This window comes from Schistocerca gregaria, chromosome 2 (genome assembly GCF_023897955.1).
Source record: "Schistocerca gregaria isolate iqSchGreg1 chromosome 2, iqSchGreg1.2, whole genome shotgun sequence".
Lineage (NCBI taxonomy): Eukaryota > Metazoa > Arthropoda > Insecta > Orthoptera > Acrididae > Schistocerca > Schistocerca gregaria.
This window is the reverse complement of record NC_064921.1, coordinates 316,328,760-316,350,846: the sequence shown is the minus strand read 5'-3', so window position 1 is coordinate 316,350,846 and position 22,087 is coordinate 316,328,760. Positions and strand designations below refer to the sequence as shown.

At 37.7% G+C, this 22,087-nt stretch overlaps 1 protein-coding gene across 1 annotated transcript in view; it reads right to left on the bottom strand.

Annotated features, from left to right (window-relative positions):
- LOC126336939 (rootletin) overlaps positions 1 to 22,087 on the bottom strand; it is a 409,210-nt gene that overhangs the window by 67,603 nt on the left and 319,520 nt on the right. Inside the window, exons 20-23 of the mRNA XM_050001116.1 lie at positions 13,256 to 13,431; positions 7,379 to 7,564; positions 6,685 to 6,929; positions 3,698 to 3,913 (exon numbers count right to left, since the gene is read on the bottom strand). Coding sequence (XP_049857073.1) covers positions 3,698 to 3,913; positions 6,685 to 6,929; positions 7,379 to 7,564; positions 13,256 to 13,431 — 823 coding nt within the window. The remainder of the gene's footprint in view (positions 1 to 3,697; positions 3,914 to 6,684; positions 6,930 to 7,378; positions 7,565 to 13,255; positions 13,432 to 22,087) is intronic.

The window sequence follows — 22,087 nt, the reverse complement described above, 5'->3', positions numbered from 1 at the left end:
AACAAAGCATCCAATACAGAATTAACATAAAGACTCCAGAAAGCATACAAACTCACATGGTCACATTAAAACAAGAAAAGCATATCAAGACAGGCCAAAATTAGACACTACAAAACAGTTGTATTACTGGAAGCACTATATGCATTAGAAACGACCACAATTGGCGCATCAGGCATTATAGAGACATAAAAAAACAGAACGCAAAATTCTCATGAAAACATTCGGACCAATACACAAAGATGGCATATAGATGAAAAGAGCTACAAATGAGTTATACCAACACACTGACAGACTCACAGACATGATCAGAAAACACAGACTAAATTTCTGCGGACACATACTGAGAATGGGCAACACCAGACTTACAAAGAGAATCTTTTACTACTTCAAACATTCAAGCCTTAAAACAAATTGTTATCATGAAATAGAGGAAGACATAAGGCAGCTTTGGATCAACAAACAAATGATAAAACACAGAAAGGAATTCAGGAACAAAATTAGGAATGCAAAATTTATGGTAAATGAGAAGAGGAAGATGGGAGCATTATGGATTGAACAAAGGAAACAAGAGCATAGTCAAAGGATGAAGAGATTTTGGGAAGAGATAAGGAAGAAAAGAAAGAAGTGAAAATTGTGTCATCATGAGATATTTGAGTTCAAACACTGTCCATAAGAGCAAACACTTTTTACTTAGAAAACTTACAATACTAACTCTGTGATATATATCACAGAGTTAATATTGTAAGTTTTCTAAGTAATGGATGAGATAGTTCATCATCATTTCCAGTGCACATTTTGAGAGATTTTTTTTCTATTTTTTTAGTATCCAAACTTTGTATGTCAATTTACCCCAAAAACAATACAATGCCTAATAATGGATTAAAAGTAGCTTGTGTATGTTTGTTTTCTTGTGCCCATGTCAGTAGCAGTGGATAATACTTGCATTGCAAATGCAATGCTGTCCAATTTGTTCCCTAGGTTCTCAACATGTGCCTGCCAGCTCAAATTTTTTCCCATATTTAAACCTAAGAATTTGACTGAAGCAACTACCTCTATATCTTGGTTGTAGTGAACAATATTACTCTGCTCACATTTTGACTGCTTGATTTTGAGTTGCATCATGTGAGCCTTAGATATATTTAGATTTAACCCATTTAGCTGAAACCAAGTTCCTATGCTGCTGAAGGTACTGATCATAGACATTAGAATTTTTTCCAAATCCCAATTTTTAAGTAAGACAGAGGTATCCTCTGCGAATAGAACTAAAGGGGAGATGTTATTTATTTACAGAATCAAACGTCTTTGTGAGGAGACAGGAAATTCCTGCCACCATATTGCTCTTGTCTAATGATGTACTTATTTTCTCAATGCATAGTGTAGGAAAAGATTGATTGCTGCTTACTGTAAAGAAGATATGTCAACTTGCAGACAGGCACAATTAAAAGACACTTACATAAAGCTTTCAACCACAGCCTACGTTAGTAGGAGAGAGAGATATACGCTATTCACACACGCAAGCAAGCACACCTCAAGCACACACGACCGCCAACTCCAGCATCTTGGGCTGGAATGTAACTATCCCATGGGATGCAAGCAGCAATCTGGAAAGGGTGGGGAAGGGGTACTGTATGGTTGAGGAGGGAGACGAGCGCTGTCTGGTGGAGTGTGCATGAACTAGTCTGCAAATGGGTACAGCGTCAGGAGGTTGTGGGGCAGGGAAGTGGGGGAAAAAGGAGCAAGAAAGGAGAGGAGCAGGAAAAGACAGATGGATTTGGCAGAGGACTGCAATTAAGCAGGGTGGGAGATGAGAATGAGGAGGAGATAATAGGACAGAGGGGTTGGAAACTATTGGGTGGAGGGTGTGGGAACAGTATGTTACTGTAGATTGAGGCCACATAATTATGGGAGTGGAGAATATGTTGTAAGTAGCGCTCTGCCAATGCATCCACTTGTCTTTCCCTGGTCCTCTCCTTTTTTCCCTACCTCCTTGCCACACAAACTCCTGGTGCTGCACATTTTGGCAGTCCCTGCACACTCCACCAGACAGCATTCGTCTCTCTCCCCACCCGTACACTATCCCTTTCTCTTCCGCACCCCCTCCAGATTACTGCTTGCATCCCATGTGATAGTTGCATTCCGACTCGAGATGCTGGAGTTGGTAGTCGTGTGTGAGAGGTGTGCTTGTTTGTGTGTGTGAATGATGTGTGTGTCTCTTTTACTGACGAAGACTGTGGCCGAAAACTTTATGTATGTGTCTTTTCTTTTAATTGTGCCTGTCTGCAACTTGATGTGTCTTCTTTACAGTAAGACACACCAAGCTATATTTTCATACATTTTTGGTATTTCTGCCTGGCGTTTCCATTGCTTTATTTTCTCAATGAAACTGTTCACTGCATCTACAAAAGCATACACATTACCCTAGCTATCAAAACTATATACATGTATGAGAGTAGTATATGTAGTGTGTAGTTTGGTATGTGTCAATCAGTAGCAATGAAAATTTCACCTCCTGAAGGTAAGAAGTAGCCAGCAATGCGGTCTCTTAATTCCTGCAGTCCTAGTATACATGAAATCCCTGCAATATGCCTCTAGAGGAGCTGAAACAAAATGGAGTAGCTCTTTGATAAGGCAGAGATAGGCCTTTTGCCTTGATTCCTCTGGCAGCATGCCAAAGTGCTATGGCATGGATATTTTAATGCATAACAGGACTGCAAAGAGACAAAAAAATTACTAAATAACTTTAGTTTTTTAAGGTGATAAATAAAACTTCAAGATTATACCACATAGAGTAAGGGTAACCCCGTAGCAAATTTTTGTGTAGCTTCAAAGTAACAAAATGAACGGGCAAGTTAGCAAGGCTGAGAACAAGTCAACTGAGCAGGAGGATCACATGACAGCCAAAATCAGCGCTGTGTGTTCTCACTGAGTATGGTTAATGTGCTTGATGTTCCATTCCACTGACAGTTAGTGAGGCTGCCATTATTTCACCAGCGAATACGAATATAAGGCGAGTCATTTTTGTCCTTCTGATATTTCTTAAGGTGTGAACCAATGATCTTACTATTGATGGCAATTAGTAATTGAAGTTGGACTGAAATCTACTTTCGTTACTGATCAAAGGATTTTATTTTATAAATGCAATGTTTTAGCTTAGAACTATTGGTGATGGCAAGTTATTTTACAGCATTAAGGATGAAACTACATACTCAATATGGAAAAGGTGAATATTTATTATCAAGAAAAATTGTTTTCTATTTTGACAATAGATACTAATTCAATTTAGTGTATTTTGTGACAAATAAACTTAAATAATGGTTATAACAAAGTGCAAAACATAAAGCCCCAAAATCTCCAACAATTTTACTCATGAAACGGAGAAATGCTTAGTTTTGGAATAGTTCACAAAAAATGTTGATTTTTGTTATGACATTAAATTTACAGTTTGTGGAGGATTCATGACTTCATTTGTTTTAATGGAATTACATGTAAACTGTCACCTGTTCTTCACTTTATACTGTGTTTAAAGTTGTGTCAAATTTTTCAGCTGCCAAAAATGTTGACCACTGTGCATTTTGCCAGTGAGATATCAAAATGTGTGATGAAATAGTACTCTACCAAGTGTGTTAGTGATGTCAGATTTTGTTTCTTCTGGGATCAGCTAGAATATTTATTTCAGAGTTGCATCTGTCTAACTGACCTTCAGCTCTTGTATTTGTTGAGTAGCATCTGCAAGACACACTTCAAGGTTGTGCCTCTGGTCCTCCAATTTTCTCTCTCGGCAGCGGCCATCTTCCAGTCTGACTGCCAACTCCTGCTCTCTCATCCGCCACTGCTCCTCCTGCTCAGCACCCCGTGACCTCAATCTTCCACATTCCTGGCGTAGCTGTTCCGCACCAGATTCCACCTCTGCAAGCTGTAAGCAAACAAAAATTATTTTCTGTTATAACATCATATTGATATACTGTTAACATATGATAATGTTTTTCTCCAAATTAATCTGACTCTAATAAATGAATGCCAGGAAATAATGGAGAAAGTCAATGTAGCCACTCACTGTATAGTTGAGACTTTCAGCAGCTGAAAAGCACATAAATAACAATGAAAATGTTCTATTGCTTTGTACAATGTTGTCCTCTTTTAGATATGAAAGAAGGTCATTCACTCGCCACTACATTGCAGGTGTGTGTGTGTGTGTGTGTGTGTGTGTGTGTGTGTGTGTGTGTGCGCATGCAGGGGAGAGGGGGAGAGGAGAGGAGAGGAGAGGAGAGGAGGAAGAGGGGGGCGAGGGACATGTATGTTTCTTTTGTATTTGTCAGCTCCGAAGAAGGGCACTATCTGAAATATAGGTAATATTTTTAATCTTACTTTTGCACTTTTAGACTGCTCAGCACCTCAACTATACAGGTTGGTCAGAAAGAGTCTAAAAACTTGAAAGAGTGTTGGAGGGTTGGTTGTGCTGAGAAATGTGCCAGGAATGTGGATAACTGAGGTCACGGGGTGCTGAGCAGGAGGAGCAGTAATGTACGAGAGAGCAGAAGTTGGCAGTCAGACTGGAAGATGGCCACTGCCGAAGTAATTAGCACTGAAGTTAGCCAATCAGCCAGTTGCACATGCGCTGGCCGCGGTGGTCTAGCGGTTCTAGACGCGCAGTCCGGAACCGCGTTACTGCTATGGTCGCAGGTTCGAATCATGCCTCGGGCATGGATGTGTGTGATGTCCTTAGGTTAGTTAGGTTTAATTAGTTCTAAGTTCTAGGCGACTGATGACCTGAGAAGTTTAGTCGCATAGTGCTCAGAGCCATTTGAACCATTTTTTTAGTTGCACATGCAAATTCTAGCAGCCTGCCAGACACAATTAGGGTCAGTTGTTCTCACAGCATAGATAACAGTGCACAAGACTGCTCAGCCTTTGGCTCAGGTTCAATCCTTACTACCATTCCAATTCGAATTTTTGTCTCACTCTCTTGTTCGGTCTGAGGAAACCAAATAAGAACACTTTTGGTGACACTGTCTTTGGTGGGCTGCTTGAATTTGCATGCACAATGGTGTGATTGGCTAATTTTGATGCTAATTAACTTGGAAATGGTGGAACATATCAATTTTTTTCTTAACATCTATTTCTCAGATAAACTACCCTGAAACATCCTTACAAGCTTTTCAGACTGTTTCTTACTACACTGTGCAGTGAGTAGTTACCTTTAACACTTCCATCATTTGCATTTTATCCAGGACTTTCCAACGTCAAATGTGTGGCTTCAATAATACGAAAATCAGAAACACAACTGCTGCACTGACATGTAGACAATATAACTGCAACTGATAGATTCACTACATGTGTAACTATGTACTTTAATGTTAGCGCGCTAAAATGTTGTGGAGATGAGAACATGACACTATCAGCATTCTGGAAATAAATTAAAATGATTGCCCTACCCATGCTACACTCAACACCGTGGAAGCCATTCCTGTCTTGTCTTTCTGTGTTGTGGTGTCCCTAACTGTCCTTACCTCTTCTGCATGGTGGCACTCTGGGCTCCCTTGTTGTGCATTATAGTGGTTGCTGAGTGGTAGCTGTTATACTTGTGATGATATCATGAATGTATTTTTCAAGAATGTAAATTCTGGACTGTTCTGTCAAGCTCTCGATATTTTATAAATATTTCTGAATGTTCAAAATATTTCTGAATGTTATAGAATGCAACTTAGGAAAGGGACAAATCACATTGATCTTCGGCAAATTGTCTTAAAATGAGCTGTGGAATGTAGTAAAGACATAGAAACAACATCAAAAAAGTGTATCTAATTATCTCAAAATACTTAAACAATGAATTGCTGCTTGAGCAAATAATTTTAGCAACAAAAATGCAGTATCTAAAAAAACAAAGAGAGAAGAAGAACCTGTGAATACAGAACATGATACCAAGTGAAGAAAAAAAATATTTGAATACATTGGTACAACGATGACCCAAAATGAAAGTGTAAACTTCCTGATGACAAAATTTCTCAATTCATTCAATGTTTCTGGAATGGCCATGCAAAATGAAAAAAAAAACAAACAAAAAAACCTTCTAAACAACATCATAGAAGTGGAAATATTAACTGGAAAAGAAGAAGGCAAGTTGGTGTTCATACCATGAATTACCCATTTCAACTAAGTAACCAATTCAGCTTTAAAAGATTCCAATTTCCAGTAAGATTAGCACACAACGTAACTATCAATAACATACAAGGGGAAATATTCCAATGTTGTAAAGGAATTTCAAAGAATCATGTTTCCTGCATGGGCAGCTATATGTAGTGTGTTCATGTGTTGGATAACCACATGATTTATTCATCTATGCACCCAAAAGAAAAACAATGAATGTCAATTATGATGCAGTTTATAAGAATATACTGTACTCTGAATAAGACAGATGCTATACAAATGAGATTATTATTATTATTATTATTATTACGAAAATAAAAAGTCAGATGTTCACCATAAATGGTTGTGCAATTTACTGTCTACCAAAATTGCAAAGCTTTGTATGTCAATATCAGTTAAATTGTGTAGTATCTCCCATCTATTAGTACTTCACTGTGTTCAGTTTGCAAGTAGAACACTTTTTGTTTTTTATCTTATACAATTTCAGTTATGAATAATTATTAAAGAAATGAACGTAAAAGATTACTGTGTGCAACTGACCTGTTTGCGAAGAGTGTGTACTTCCTGCTGAGCTCGCTCTCGTTCTTCAATTTCTGTAGTTAGCCGTGCTTGAAGTTCACGCTCTTCATTGAGCCTCTGGCTACCTTCTGCTCGAGTACGCGACAGTTCTTCTTGAGTAGCCTGGAGCTGCTGAGCTGTCTGTAGTTGTTGTCTCTCCACCTCACGCAGCTGGCCCTGTAGCCTTGCCCGTTCACTGTCGAGTGTTGCCTTCACATCTTCTAAACCTGTGTTATGTTAAACAATAACAATCTTTGTTTTTTCTAAACAAGAAACATGAAATGAAATTATGAATATGCAGAACAGAAGTGGAAAACCCCAACAATTATTGTTGAAAAAGAAACAAAGAAAGCTGAGCTGAGAGGCGCATGAATAGAAAAACATTGTGAAAAAGGCAAAATAGATAATGAAAAATAGCAAAGAAAAATTGACAAGCAATGAAGGCAAATACTGATTTTTAGAGCTATTTGACAAGTCAGACATAAAATGTAGCTCAAGAGTCACAAGTAACAGAAGATAGAAAAAAATCTCAAATTTGCTAGTACCCATAAGAGTCGAGGAAAACTCCCCATGCATGATATACAAATACTCCCAATTCAAGTAACAGTGTAATGAAGCCATGGAGACAACAAGTTAAATACACTTTTCTCTATAAAATGACATAATGCAAACATACTTGCTATCTTCTGATATGCATCTTCTAGGGTGCGGCTCTGTTCACGTTTTTCACCCTCAATACGTTTCACATATTCTCTTAATTCTTTATTGGAGCTGCTGTACTTGTCTTTTTCATAGTTGCTATCTGCAAGCTGTCTTCTGACATCGGTTAGCTCCTTGCGCAGCATTTCACTGCTATTTTCCACTGAAAAACATAAATAATACAGATTGAGTTGCAGAAAGGAAGAGAACCTATATTGAAGAAATAATGTTTATAATTTAAAGGAAATAGATGAACTAACTAGCAAGAAATTTAAGTCCAGGAAATCAGTTCCACAGAACAAAGTTGTAAACATTAGACACATGTCATGAGTATATTATTTTTATTTATAATGCACAACACAGATGAGCATTAACAATACTTACAATGGCAGAAACGTGTAAATTTAACTGCTGCCAAAAGAATAAAAAATCTGTAGTTAGATTATCAGACTAATAAATTGAAAAACCACGGCTGAATATGCAAAGTTCAAAAATTTAGATATCTTTTGCCATCAGAAAGGAAAAGGAAAAATGGAAAAAGGTAAGATGTACAAGTATTTATTGAGGGGAAGCAAATACTCACTCAGACCTTACATTAGAGAGCCGGTGCACAAAGGTGTACTAGGGAAGAAAGGAGAAGGAAATTGCCTGTGCCCTTTCAAAGGAACCAACCTGGCATTTGCCTTAAACAGTTTAGGGAAATCCTGGAAAACCTAAAGCTAGATGATTATGGAGATTCAAATTGTCATCTTCAACAACAACAACAACAACAGTAATAGTTTGTAATTGAGCCTCAGTTGTTGGACCACTGTTACTTTTGACACTCATCCTGCATTCGCTTGTCTCTAAATCTAGTATTATGAATGACTTTTCATTTCTGCTATCAACTGTACATGCTACGCTATTTTAGGTATAATTCTCTTTCATCAATTTTGGGGTTTCTTTCTGATGTCTCATTTCTGAAGCTCTGTATGTTCCTATTTTTATCATTTCATTATATTTGTGTTACGCTGAAAATGAAAATACACCTATTAATTAATTACATTTACTAACTTCACACACCAATTTATTTACAGCGTTAAAGAAGGAAGCATTTATGCACAACCCATTAAATAAAATTAATTAACAAAAAAGAGCTTAACAACCATACACCACTAAAACATATTTAAAAAATATGTTTTCATAACTTTTAAGTTCTCTTTTGAGACTTGAAGCCAATTGTTCGTCAATACTTGACTATAGTCTGAAAACAGCACCCCATAATTTGAACACTGAAGACAAATTCCCTTCAGCACAACACCAGACAATTGAAAAAGTACACATAACTTGCTTGCATTGAAAATTGCTTTTCCACTAAGAATATCTTATGTGGCTGAGATGTGATATATGTACATGTAATAAGACTATTTGCCATTTCAGCATTAATAAGAGTTCATTATCATTCAATGGTTGAAACAAGAACTTAGAACAGTGAACACAGACTAAATAGGAGGATCTGTTGCCACAAGAATTGATGACCTAATTTGAAGGTGCAATCCAGTGCGTTTCAGTGTCTCCTCAATAGTGGTTCTCTTTCTTGTGATTTTTTTCCGATAGCAGGTTCACAATAGTAGGTTTAGTACATTCCACGAAAAGACAGCTACCTCAGAAAAAGGTTGAGTCGCGATTTCTTTTTCAGTTGCTACTACAAAAATTGTCTTTTTTTTTTGTTACTATGCAATATATTTGGTAAAACTGATGTTACATTTTGCTTAAGGAGTCAATTTAACAACTCTTATTACTTTTTAGATAACTTTCTTGAATCAACCCTGAAAAAGAATCAGCAATAAATGATTTCTTTTTAAAAACAGAACAGCCAAGTTGGACATTATCTTTGACTGCACCAGTGGCAGAAGTACAAAAATTAATGTCAAATATTTTGAGATACTACACATTCACTTCTGCCTGAAGTATTAGTGCCTTCATTTTCTCAAAAGCTTATTAGTTTAGTCACTAAAAATTCATTTTTCCACAGCAATGAAGCAAACTTCACTTTCAATTTGGAATACAGGTAATGTTTTCTTCAGTGAAGTCAGATTTCACAATATTTTTGCGCAGGAATTCATATAAAAATGACGCTGTTTAGAGAGATCTTTAATGTGATACACTGATTAAAATGGGTATTTTTGCTGTATGTCAGTATAAATAAGAAAATCATAAAATATGGCACTTGAGATTCCCAAATTTTCAAATCAACATGGCACTTGCTTGTTTGCTTCTAGCAGCCAAATATAGTACAGGACACTTGACATCAAGAAAATGTATTTCTGCCAGTAAAACGCAACACAGAGAATATTTAAAGTATGACAGTCAGAATATTTAAAACAGGACAATGAGAATATTTATTTCAATACTTATTCAATATCATTTCACCATTCTATGAAAGTAGTTTATTGTGTGGTTTAGTTTATACTGGAGTGAGCAAAAATTCTCTCTGGTGTAAATTGCATTCAGTCTTGTTCAGTTCACATTTGTTAGTGTTTGCTCGTGGTCCTCTGGCTGTTGGTCATCAAAGGTTAAAAAGGAAAAGTACAATAAATTTCCTTGAAAATACACAAGTGTGAAAAATTAAAATTATACAAAAGATCTGATCATTGTCACTGTTATGTTCACAACAGCTGTAATTACAAGACTGATTTATCACTGTTATGTTGGAGATTTTTGATGATAAATGAAAATGGTTTACATGGTATCATGCTCACTGCCCTGTACCAAACCAAACAGCAGATTTTGTCAAGTAGCATACGTGACAGCTTATATGTATCTATTAAATCTCATTAATCATATTTTAATGACATTATTTTCTTTGCACATACTTCAAATCATTCCTTGAAGTGCTCTCCATATATCACTGCAGACATCTGAGACTGTCCAGGAGATAGCAGCTACTGAATTGTGAACAACTACTAACGTAAAAGTTTCCAGTAACTAACAAACAGAGAGTAAATGCTAGCATTTATTCAGATTATGTTGGTCATCAGTACTTAATATTCTGCTTTTAAATTTCCTCCTTAATTGTACTGAGACGCCAATGAAAAGCAACGCATTTGCAAAGTTTTGGAAATTAGAGTTGCAATTCAGTATTAAGTGCACTTCTCAAAACATTTCCCCCGAATTCCTCTTTTTTAATGCTATTTTGCTTACTTTGTCACAAACAATGAGCTTATCATGCAAAATAAACCTCTTTGAATATCAAAGGTAAGCACTGTGGTGGCTCTGTGCTCCAATTAACGCCAAGAAACAATAATGGGGTGCTGATATGTTATGCCTGTTATTATGTATTCTTTTCTGTTCCATCTAGTGTAAACACTTGCTCATGGATACAAGTGAATTGTCATAAACACTGGGAAATTGTCTGTAAATGTTCATTTGCTTGACTTCACTTCCATTCACCTAGGTGTAAATTGGGCTTTGATATATTCATAGGCCCGGGGCATATATTGGGTTAAAAGTCCTCAGATACCAAGCTCATTTATGTTTTTGCTAAACAAAAGTGTTGTGCTCAATGTTTTTCATATTTACAGCTGCATATTACAAAAATACCTAGTTTAATTTATGCTCTGCATTAAAGACATTAAAAAAAAGTGCCCCTTTTTTGTATGATTCGTTGTGCAAAAATGTCAGCAAATGTCATGTTGGCGACTAAAATTGGTACTGGAATATTGTCACTTGATTTAATATCTGGAACCACAGTTTTTTAAACAAGAAAGCCACTGTTATTTTAAGATTATATGTAATTCTCAGAATTGGAAAAAAAAGGTCAAATCCAATTTCAGCTTTCAATAACTATTAGTTACCAATATTAGTGAACTGCTACCCTTAGATTTACAACATTTTTGCATGGGAACAGAAAAAATTTCAGATTTTGTGGCATTTAGTAACAACCTGAAGTTGCATTATAGCACTAATAGTTGGAGATTTTGTATTTATTTTTGCTTTGTGACAGAAACACATCACCACACTGCACAAACACTCCCCAGTTATCCTTATGCAGAGGAGGAAGAAATAATTGAAGGTATGTTAGTCAGTCTCTAGGTTATTATAGGTACACCACCAGATCTGAGCAGCAACAATGGAAGAAGTATGTCATGACAATGCCGATGGAACCAAGCCCATAATCACCTAAAGTGATTTAGGTAAACCACGAAAAACCTACATAAGAGTAAAGTGCCTTCACCATTGAGTCACAAAAAATGCTGACAGAATGATTAGGAATCCATCTCACCATTTCAGGGTAACTAACAAAACCTGTGTATGAGAGTCACAACATTTTTTTGTCACAATAACTAATTTATTGTACCTACAGCGACAAGGAAACATAACATATTTGGATGAGATGCTGGATTATGTCATAACTTAAATGAGTTATTTAATACTTTATATACTATAATAAATGCTCAGAATTTGAGGCCTGCTTACAGGATTGTGTGTCTTGCTGTAGTTGTTTTTATTTCAGCATTTGGAAAGCCTTTCCTATTTCAGATAGTTAAAAATAACCTGGTTAAAGAAATTCCAAAATGAGTATAATAAAATATTTTTGTACATTCCTGACCAAACCAGGACCCAAATTCACAGTCTTAAATTTTGTGTACAGTGTTCTTACAGTTTGAGCTGCCAATGTACAATTGTCTGTAGATCTCCAGTTCACCAACATACTCTCTCATACAATCACAAATCATAGAATCTATTCTGCACATCTTGATGGACTAGTAGAAGTAGTTTAAAAACAGTTCACATCACAATGAAGGGAGAAATATTTCTTCTGGAAACAACTGCGGCTAACATTTCAGTGATAACATATCTTCCACAAGTATTGGTATAGCATCACATGCAGGGGAGCTGGGATGGCTGGACAGGGATCTGAACTGCATGCACCGCGTCTCACCACTTTGCCTTCTTGCTTGATCAATCTGTGAGAGCATTATCTGGGAAAGGTAGGATTCCGGATACATGTTCTTCTCTGACATGTATTATAGTCTGTCATATAGTTTCCAAAAGAGTGCACAAACAGTGCATACTCTGCTTCAGAGTGAAAGATTCATTCTGAAAAAAGATTATATAATAGGTACATCTCTCTGACTACTTCTTATTCTGTATAATATGAACTGTAGATTTCATTCAAGTGAAGTACGTGAGGAATATTTTTGAAAGAGTATCAACAAAGGGCTTATTCTGAAACAAAAGATCAACAGGTGATAGTAGGATTTGGGTTTGTCACAGATTACCATATCAATTCCAAGATGTTTTTAGCAAGAGCATAAAACAAGTTATTGCATGTTTAAATTGGTTATGAATCATGTGAGAGTTTGATAATGGAACACAATTAAATTTCTGGTTTTTTAAAGAATTACATACTAATTACAAACCCATCGTGAATAATGTGTTATTTTCCTCACTGCAAAATACTGGAAGACACTAAATTCCAGATGGTGTTTTTGCTCTAAAATTTGAGGAAAAGAAAGAAATACAAGAATAATGACATCAATGTGTGCCCACAAGAGAAGCCCCATCAAAGTTCATTATCTTTTTTAATTTTTTAAATGATGTAACAAATGTAGTAATAGGGAGATACTCAAAAGAAAGACGTGAAACTAAAAATTATGGTGAAGGCAATAGAATATAACTTTTCAAAATTGACAGAAATGCCTTTTCCTGTAGAGGAGTAACATTCACTGTGGGAACGATCATGAAGAAACGGTAAATAGAGTGGACCCATGACTGATTCATTTCCTACTGGTGTTAATAGTAGCACTGAAACCCTAACTAACAAATAAGCCTTACATCTCACAAGTAAAAACAAAAGGTTCCAACTTACATTCTTTAAGTTTGCGCAGTGTCTCCTGCAGTTGCTGATGACAACTGTCATATCTGTCTTCAGCTAGATGTAACTGAACTTTCAGTTCTTGAGCTTCTTGTTGAGCAAGATCACGATCCTTACGAATTTCAGCAGCGGATGCTTCAAGCTTAGCTCTTTCATCTTCTCCTCTTACTCTAATGGAACAAAGACCTTTCGTTACACATTTTCACAAGATACACAAAATATGCATTTAGTAGCAGAAATGGTGAAGTTTTCCATGATGACCTACATTCTACCTGTATTGATAATATTCTAACAAACTTTGTATTTGTAGATGTTTATAAATTTTGCATAGATTTAGGAATCTCTGGCCACTCTGCATCATTCAATGAACTACAAAAATAAGCGATATGAAAAGGATCTTCAATGAAAAATATTCAGTTAGATTTAGAAACAAGTTAAGAGACGTTGAATGGCCTTACAACATCCATAGTTTGAGTAATAGTAACTTCAACAATTTTTTAAGTAACTTTCCTGAAATATTTATTGGAACTTTTCCAATCAGAACAACATGCAACAAAATGACTAATAAACTTAAATGGATAACGCAGGGTACAAAAATTTCTAGTGCCAGGAAGAGGAAACTCGACAATGAACTGAAATATGATAAAAACGGACATTTTGCTGAATATGTTTGTCAGTGTAACGCTATATTTTTACGAGTTGTGAGGGCAGCCCCCCCAAAAAAAAAAGCAGCAGACGAGAAGTTTATAGTACAACCTAAAAGTAAAATAAAAGCAGTGTGGTCTGTTGTCGAATCAGAGTTAGCTGTTAGAATTAGTAGTAATAAGATATCTAGGATTAAAGTAGATGATAGCTTTATTGTAACCCCTGATCACATATCAGAGTGTTTAAATGAATTGGGGCAAAGCCTGATGTTGATGTAGCAGAGTATCAGAGTAAAGTAAATCCCTTTGGAGTCCACTATAAAGTTGAGTATCTTACAGATTTTAAAAAAGTCACAATAAAGGATATGGAAAATGTCATGTTATCATTAAAAAATAAAAACTCTGCTGGTTGGGATGGGATACCCACTAAAGTGATTAAAGTGGTGAGTGGCATAATAGCTGCTCCCCTAACTACAGTATTTAATCAGTCTTTTGAACAGGGATGCTTTACCGATGTTTTGAAGTATACCAACGTCAGACCTCTGTTCAAGAAAGGGTAGAGGGAAGACTGGGAAACTATTGGCCTATTTCTATTCTTCCAGTCCTGTCAAAAGCATTAGAGAAAGTACCTGCAAACCAGACCAAAAACTTTGTTGTAGAAAATGATATTATTATAAGTAATCAATCTGGATTTCAATGAGGAAAAAACACTCTGGATGTAGTGAGTAACTTTATTGAAAAGATAGACAAATCATTGGATGAGAGGAGTAAAAGTGCTGGTATCTTCTGTGATCTCACAAAAGCATTTGGCTCTGTGAACCATGACTTGCTTATCTACAAATTAGACAATTACAGAATTAAGGACAATGCTCTAAATTGGCTAACATCATACTTACAAAACAGAAAACTAAGGGTAACTAGCACCTCAGATGCAGTGAATTATTATCCTAAACGGAGTACAGTATCGCAAGGTATGCCTCAAGGCTCCATTTTGGGGCCAATCCTGTTCCTATTCTATGTAAATGATGTAGCCATGAATATAAATTCCTCATCAGTTCTGTGTGAAGACAATATTTCTGTTTTAATTGTAGATGACAATGCAGAAACAATTCCAAACTCCATCAAGATATCCACATTGGATATCTTAGAAAACTGGTTCCAGTTAAATGAGTTGAAACTGAACATTATAAAAACTCATATGATCATTTCAAAACCAAACATTCAAAATGTATGGGACTTAAAACATAACATGACACGCAACCTATGAAAGTAGTCGAGATGGTCAAATTCCTGGGACTAAATGCGAACAAGAACTTAAGCTGGAATACACATATTGATTTTCTATCAAATAAACTAAGCAGTTTAGCATTTGCAACGCAAATACTAGCAAATTTAAATGATTTGAGTACACAAAAATTGCTTATCATAGTTAGTTTGAATCTGTCATTAAATATGGGATAATCTTCTGGGGAAGTTCAATTAGTGTATCTCAAATACTGAAATTGCAAAAGGAAATTGTCTGAGACATGTACTGCACAGCAAACAGAGTCTTGTCACCCATTATTTCAGAAACCTAAAAAAACCTAACAGTTCCCTCCACATACAATTATGAAATTATAATCTTCCTACACAGCAGACAAAAATTATTTGAGAAGAATCATTTTAACCATACATATAACACAAGAAATAAAAATAATTTTATGCTGTGCACACACCAGTTGAAATTATATGCATGACTCCACAGTATATGGAGATGATAATATACAACAAGCTAATGGGCAAAAACTTATTTAATATGAAGCCAGAAATTTTAAAAATGGGGCTACAGTAGATTCTGTGGGAGGAATGTGACTATTCAATAGAAGAATTCATAGATGATGAAATGATAATTTGAGAGAGTGGTAATTAAATGTTAGATTTTATTGTATGCATATATAACTAAATTTGTTTAATTATTACGAAGCTGTTTGTTAACATCAGCTGTTCCTTGTTTATGGTGAAATTTTGCAATTTGATGTGTCTCCTGTACCTGAATCAAATGATTTAGATTATGTAAATTATGAGACAAATAGGCAACAATCCACGATTCTCCTAACTGTAAATGGTTTTCTAATGTACGTTAATCTACATAACAATCTTCATTTATGGACAGACATTCCTTGAGCTCAACATACAGAAAATAATTTTTAGTAATCGTATTTGTACTTAAATACACTTTCTCTACAACTGGCGCACATCCAGTGTTAATATACTAATGGTATACAAGGGATGTGGGTATTTTTCACATTACATTGTACATTAATTTTGGCAACTAATTACCAAAAGTTAACTATTGAACATCATTGCAAATGAACAGTTAACAGAGATGGCATCTGCTCTAATTTCACAACAGAAGTAGTAGTAAGTATTGTTTAGCACAATTATGTAGCACATCTCATATAAAGTAAAATATTCATTTCAGTTTATGGTACAACCTCACTGTTTGCAGACAATAATTTTGTTGATACTAATGCATCATATTGTTTGACCCCCACACCCTCTAACACCCTCCCTTCCCTTTACACTACAAGTTATTCCCTGTTTTTGCAGAATCTAATAACAGACGTTTAATGGCAAAATTTCAGCCTCTGTTACAAAGCTACACATTACAGGTCCCTCATTATTTCATCAGTTCTAGTGTTCCTACGCCACGACACCATGTCACCAAATTAACAAATAAAATCTGTTCCATAAAAACACGGGAGAACTGCCAGATATCAGTAACGTCCTGCCACAATATTTCGGTGCAGAGTCTTCTGGCCATCTTCAGGTGAGTGCCACTGTAGTAGTAGTGGCGAGTACGCACTGGCTATTTAAAGCCATACTGAGGTGACATTGCGCATGCGCTGCTCAGCGTGTGCGTTCATAACAACTCCGTGCGCTGTGCCTCACGCCCTCCACAGTAAAAGCTTGGCGTATCGATACCAGGTTGATTTTCACTTTTATGCAGACAACTATGTCGATTATGAAGTTCCTCTATAACAGGATTCCAAGTAGAGTTTAGCTGATAACCGCTATCTCGATTGATGAGAGTCTCGTTTTCAGACAATCTTATTTCCACAGATTCATTGATAATCAAGCTCCAAAAGTTTGATGTATGGGCCAAAATTTTTGTGTCGTCGTAATTCATGGAATGGTCTGTGGAAATACAATGTTCGGCGATTGCGGACTTGATGGGTTGGAGAAGACGAGTATGTCATTGGTGTTCCACAATGCGTTCTTGCACAGTTCGTGTTGCTTGCCCTATTGCCCTATATATGATTTGTCTCTCTTGATACTTTCTCAATATTCTGCCTATCTGTGAAGAAATATTCCCAATAAATGGTAGATAAGCAGTCGACCTGAAGGCCTCTTCCTTGTTCCATCTTTTGTAGGTCTTCATCACTCTGTTCACTTGCCTAGGTGGAAAGCCATTGTTCAGAAATACTTTTTGCAGGTGTTCCAGTTCCGCTTGAAGACTGTCGGCATCAGAGATGGTATGGGCATGGTGGAACAAGGTTTTGAGAACACCCCCTGTTTGTGTTGGATGGTGGCAACTAGTAGCTTGTAGATACAGATCTGTATGAGTGGGCTTTCTGTACCATGAGTGACCAAGTGTGCCATCACTCTTCCATCGCACCAAGACGTCTAAAAATGGCAGACAACCATCTTTCTCTACCTCCATGGTAAACGTTATGTTTTCATGTACAGAGTTCATGTGACATAAAAATTCTTGGAGACGGTCCAGACCATGAGGCCACACTATAAAAGTGACGGCAACGTATTGCCAAAATACTGTCAGTTTAAAAGTGGCAGAGTCGAGTGCTCCCACCAGTGATGAAATTTGGGAAGGAGGGCCAAAGATGACTCTCACTTGATACTTTCTCAATATTCTGCCTATCTGTGAAGAAATATTCCCAATAAATGGTAGATAAGCAGCACAAACAATGGGTGTTCTCAAAACCTTCATCCACCGTGTCCATACCATCTCTGATGCCGACAGTCTTCAAGCGGAACTGGAACACCTGCAAAAAGTATTTCTGAACAATGGCTTTTCACCTAGGCAAGTGAACAGAGTGATGAAGACCTACAAACGATGGAACAAGGAAGAGGAAGAGGCCTTCAGGTAGACTGCTTATCTACCATTTATTGGGAATATTTCTTCACAGATAGGCAGAATATTGAGAAAGTATCAAGTGAGAGTCATCTTTGGCCCTCCTTCCCAAATTTCATCACTGGTGGGATCCATTAAAGATGACATGGGCCTGCATAAATCAGGTGTTTGCACAATTCCGCAAATCATATATAGGGCAAGCAACACGAATTGTGCAGGAACGCATTGTGCAACACCAACGACATACTCGCCTCCTCCAACCCACCAAGTCCGCAATAGCCGAACATTGTATTTCCACAGACCATTCCATGAATTACAATGACACAAACATTTTGGCCCATACATCAAACGTTTGGAGCTCGATTATCAATGAACCTGTGGAATAAGATTGTCCGACAACGAGACTCTCATCAATCGAGATAGCGGTTATCAGCTAAACTCTGCCTGGAATCCTGTTATAGAGAAACTTCATAGTCGACATAGTTATCTGCATAAAAGATGAAAATCGACCTGATATCGATACGCCAAGCTTTCACCATGGAGGGTGTGAGGCGCAGCGCACGGAGTTGTTATGAACGCGCACGCTGAGCAGCGCATGCGCAATGTCACCTCGGTATGGCTTTAAATAGCAGAGCTCAGTGCGTACTCACCAGTACTACTACAGTGGCACTCACCTGAAGATGGCCAGAAGACTCTGCGCCGAAATATTGTGGCAGGACGTTACTGATATCCGGCAGTTCTCCTGTGTTTATATGGAACAATCAGTATGCCGGGAAAGCTTTAAACATCACAAATAATATCTGTCTCAGCCACAACCTGGCAAACAGACAGTAGATTTTGTCGCAACATGGCATAGAACTATACACATGGAATGCTGATGGTGCAGCATGAAGTGTTCTGTGAACCTAATGATGGGGCCGAATTGCCACATCACTCCCCTACCATGGAGTTCACTGCTTGGAACTGGAAGTATTAATGACGATATAATGTGATGCTATGCTGGAGCAGTTTTACACTCATTAGTGGTCACTATAAGGTGATGCATTCCAGCAGAATATCCAAGGACAGGTAAAATTGTTATCCTTCTGTGATCATATTCAGAGTAGTCACAACAAAACGTTTCCAGAGAAAGAAAGAGTTTCCTCTACTGCTGTAGTTTCAGCTGTTAATGATTCTGCTGTTGTTGTGCTTCAATGAGAAGAGGAGATGTAAGACACTCTTCCACAATTGTCACTCATGATTTGGAGACACTGACGTGCAGGCCCCACTAATATAGGAAAAAAATTGACAAATCCAATCAACTAATTTCTCTATTGGTCCCCTGTCAGCCCTTGTCAATTGGCAAACCCAATGATGTACTAAGGTTTCCTCAAAACTGTGCCTAAGCTTCTCCCATTTGATAAACTTGTACATCAATAGGAAAATTACCTGGATTAATATTTTGCTCAGTAACAAACATTTTGTTTCCATATATCTACCTGGTTGCAGACCAATGATCTCATTAATTACTGCCCTACTCAGATTTATCCTTAGCATTTCTTTTATAAGTTTTCCCCCATTCATTTTAGCAGCCTTTCAGATGCCTGAATAACCACCTTTTTCAATGCAGACAAGCAGGAAGGGAGTCAAGCACTAGGCTTCTTGGTTGACGACTCATGATGCAAACAGCTCGATCAAAATGGTCCCACAGATTCTTAACTGGGATTGAATTCGGGCCGTTTGGTGGCCAGGAGAGTATGGTAAACTCATTTCGGTGGTCTTTGAAACCAACACACACACACACACACACACACACACACACACACACACACACACACACACACACAAAATCTCTCTCTCTCTCTCTCTCTCTCTCTCTCTCTCTCTCTCTCTCTCTCTTTCCCTCTAAAAGCTATGTGAGAGGTTGCACTATGCTGCTGGTATATACAATCAAGATGAGGAAAAACAAACTGCATGTACGGGTGGAGCACAGTCTCCAAGGACATGGCCTTCCACAATGACGACACTTCTAAAGGACTCACAAAAACATTCCCCAGATCATAACGCTCTCTTCTCTGGCCTGGACCCTTCTGACAATCTAATGACTATCTGTCTGATAGAGCACAAAACATGATTCATCTGAAAAGGCTACCTAGGGACAGAGCTGGAGATGACGAGACAGGGGCTAAAAGAAAGTGACAACAGTAGGATTGTGGTATGTGTTGTAAGGGCAGTTCCCATCCAAGTAATTCTGAAGAACTTTTAAGGCCAGGAGGTGGGGGAGGATGGAAGGTATTCAGGTGGGATGGGAAGGTTTTCAGGTAGTGTGGTTTGTAAATCAGCTGTTGAAGTAAAGTACTTCTCTTGGATACAGTTGGTAGTGGTTATTCATTTGAATAGACAACTGCTTGGTTGACTGTCATGCCCACATAAAAGTTTGTGCAAAAGTTACAGCAGAGCTGATGTATGATGTAAATGCTTTCACTAGCGGCCCTGCATTAGACAGGATAGTAAAGTATATATTTGTGACAGGACTGATAATGGATGTGCTGGGTGGATGCATAGGACAGATATTGCATCTGGGTCTTCCACAGGTGTGTGAACCATGCAGTAAGGGGTTAGGTGTGAGTGTGGTGTATGGGTAAACTAGGATGTTTTTCGCGCTAACAATGCGGTGGTATACCACTTTAAAAGAGATAGGAAGGAATGTGGGTAAGATGTTCCTAATTTATGGACACAACAATAACTAGTTGAATCTGTACCGAAGGATATGGTTACATGGTTGCAGTCCAGATTAATAACAAGTAATGATGGGGTGCTCCATTGCAGGTGGTTCATGAAGTCACTTGGAAATTTGGAGGCTCAAATGGCTCTGAGCACTATGGGACTTAACATGTGAGGTCATCAGTCCCCTAGAACTACTTAAACCTAACTAACCTAAGAACATCACATATATCCATGCCTGAGGCAGGATTCGAACCTAAGACCGTAGCAGTCGCACGGTTCCAGACTCAAGAGCCTAGAACTGCTCGGCCACACTGGCCGGCGGGAGATTGGGGGCATACGTGAACATGGCACACGGTATGTTTGCAGACTAGTCTTGGAGGGTAATATCAGATTGGGAAGACCTTAGCAAGACCTTTAGCATACTGGGCATGAGATTGTTCATCACTGCAGATGTGTTGTCCAAGGGTGTCCAGGTTCTATAGTAGAGACTTATGAGTGGGACAGAGGGCAGCTATCAAAGTGGAGGTAGTACTGTTGACGGTTAGAAGGGTTTAATATTGATCAAGGTTTTTATGAAGCCACCAGAAAGGTGCAGACCAATGTCTAGGAACACAACATGCTGGGCAGAGAAGGAACAGGCAAAGGGGATGGGAGAGAAGGTACTGAGGCTGTGGATCAAGAAGTATAGTGTCTTGGCCCTTGGTCTCGATCATGAAGGTTTTATCAACAGATGTCAACCAGACAAGGGATTTATTTGAGATATGAACAATGTAGGAAAAGACAGATTTCTACTTACCATAAAGATGACACATTAAGTTGCAAATAGGCACAATTAAAAGACACTTACACAAAGATTTCGGTCACAGCCTTCACCAGAAAAAGAAACACACACGATTCATTCACACAAACAATAACACTTCACACACGATTGCCACCTCAGGCAGCTCAGACCAGAATGCAACTGTCACCTGGAATGGAAGCAGCAATCTAGAGGAGGTGGGAAAGGGGAAAGGATAGAAGAATAGCATTGTTCGTGTGAAACTCAGCTCGTCTTTTCCTCACATGATATACTGAGAACTATGGATGAAGGGCAACAGGCAGATTCCATATTTCTAGATTTCCCAAAATCATTTGACACAGTGCCCCTTGTCAGGCTGTTAACAAAGGTATGAGCATATGGAATAAGTTCACTTATATCTGAATGCCTCGAAGACTTCTTAAATAACAGAACCCAGTATCTCGTCCTCGACAATGAGTGTTCATTAGAGACAAGGATACTGTCAGGAGTAAAGCAAGGAAGTGTGATAGGACTGCTGTCGTTCTCTATATTCATAAATGATTTGG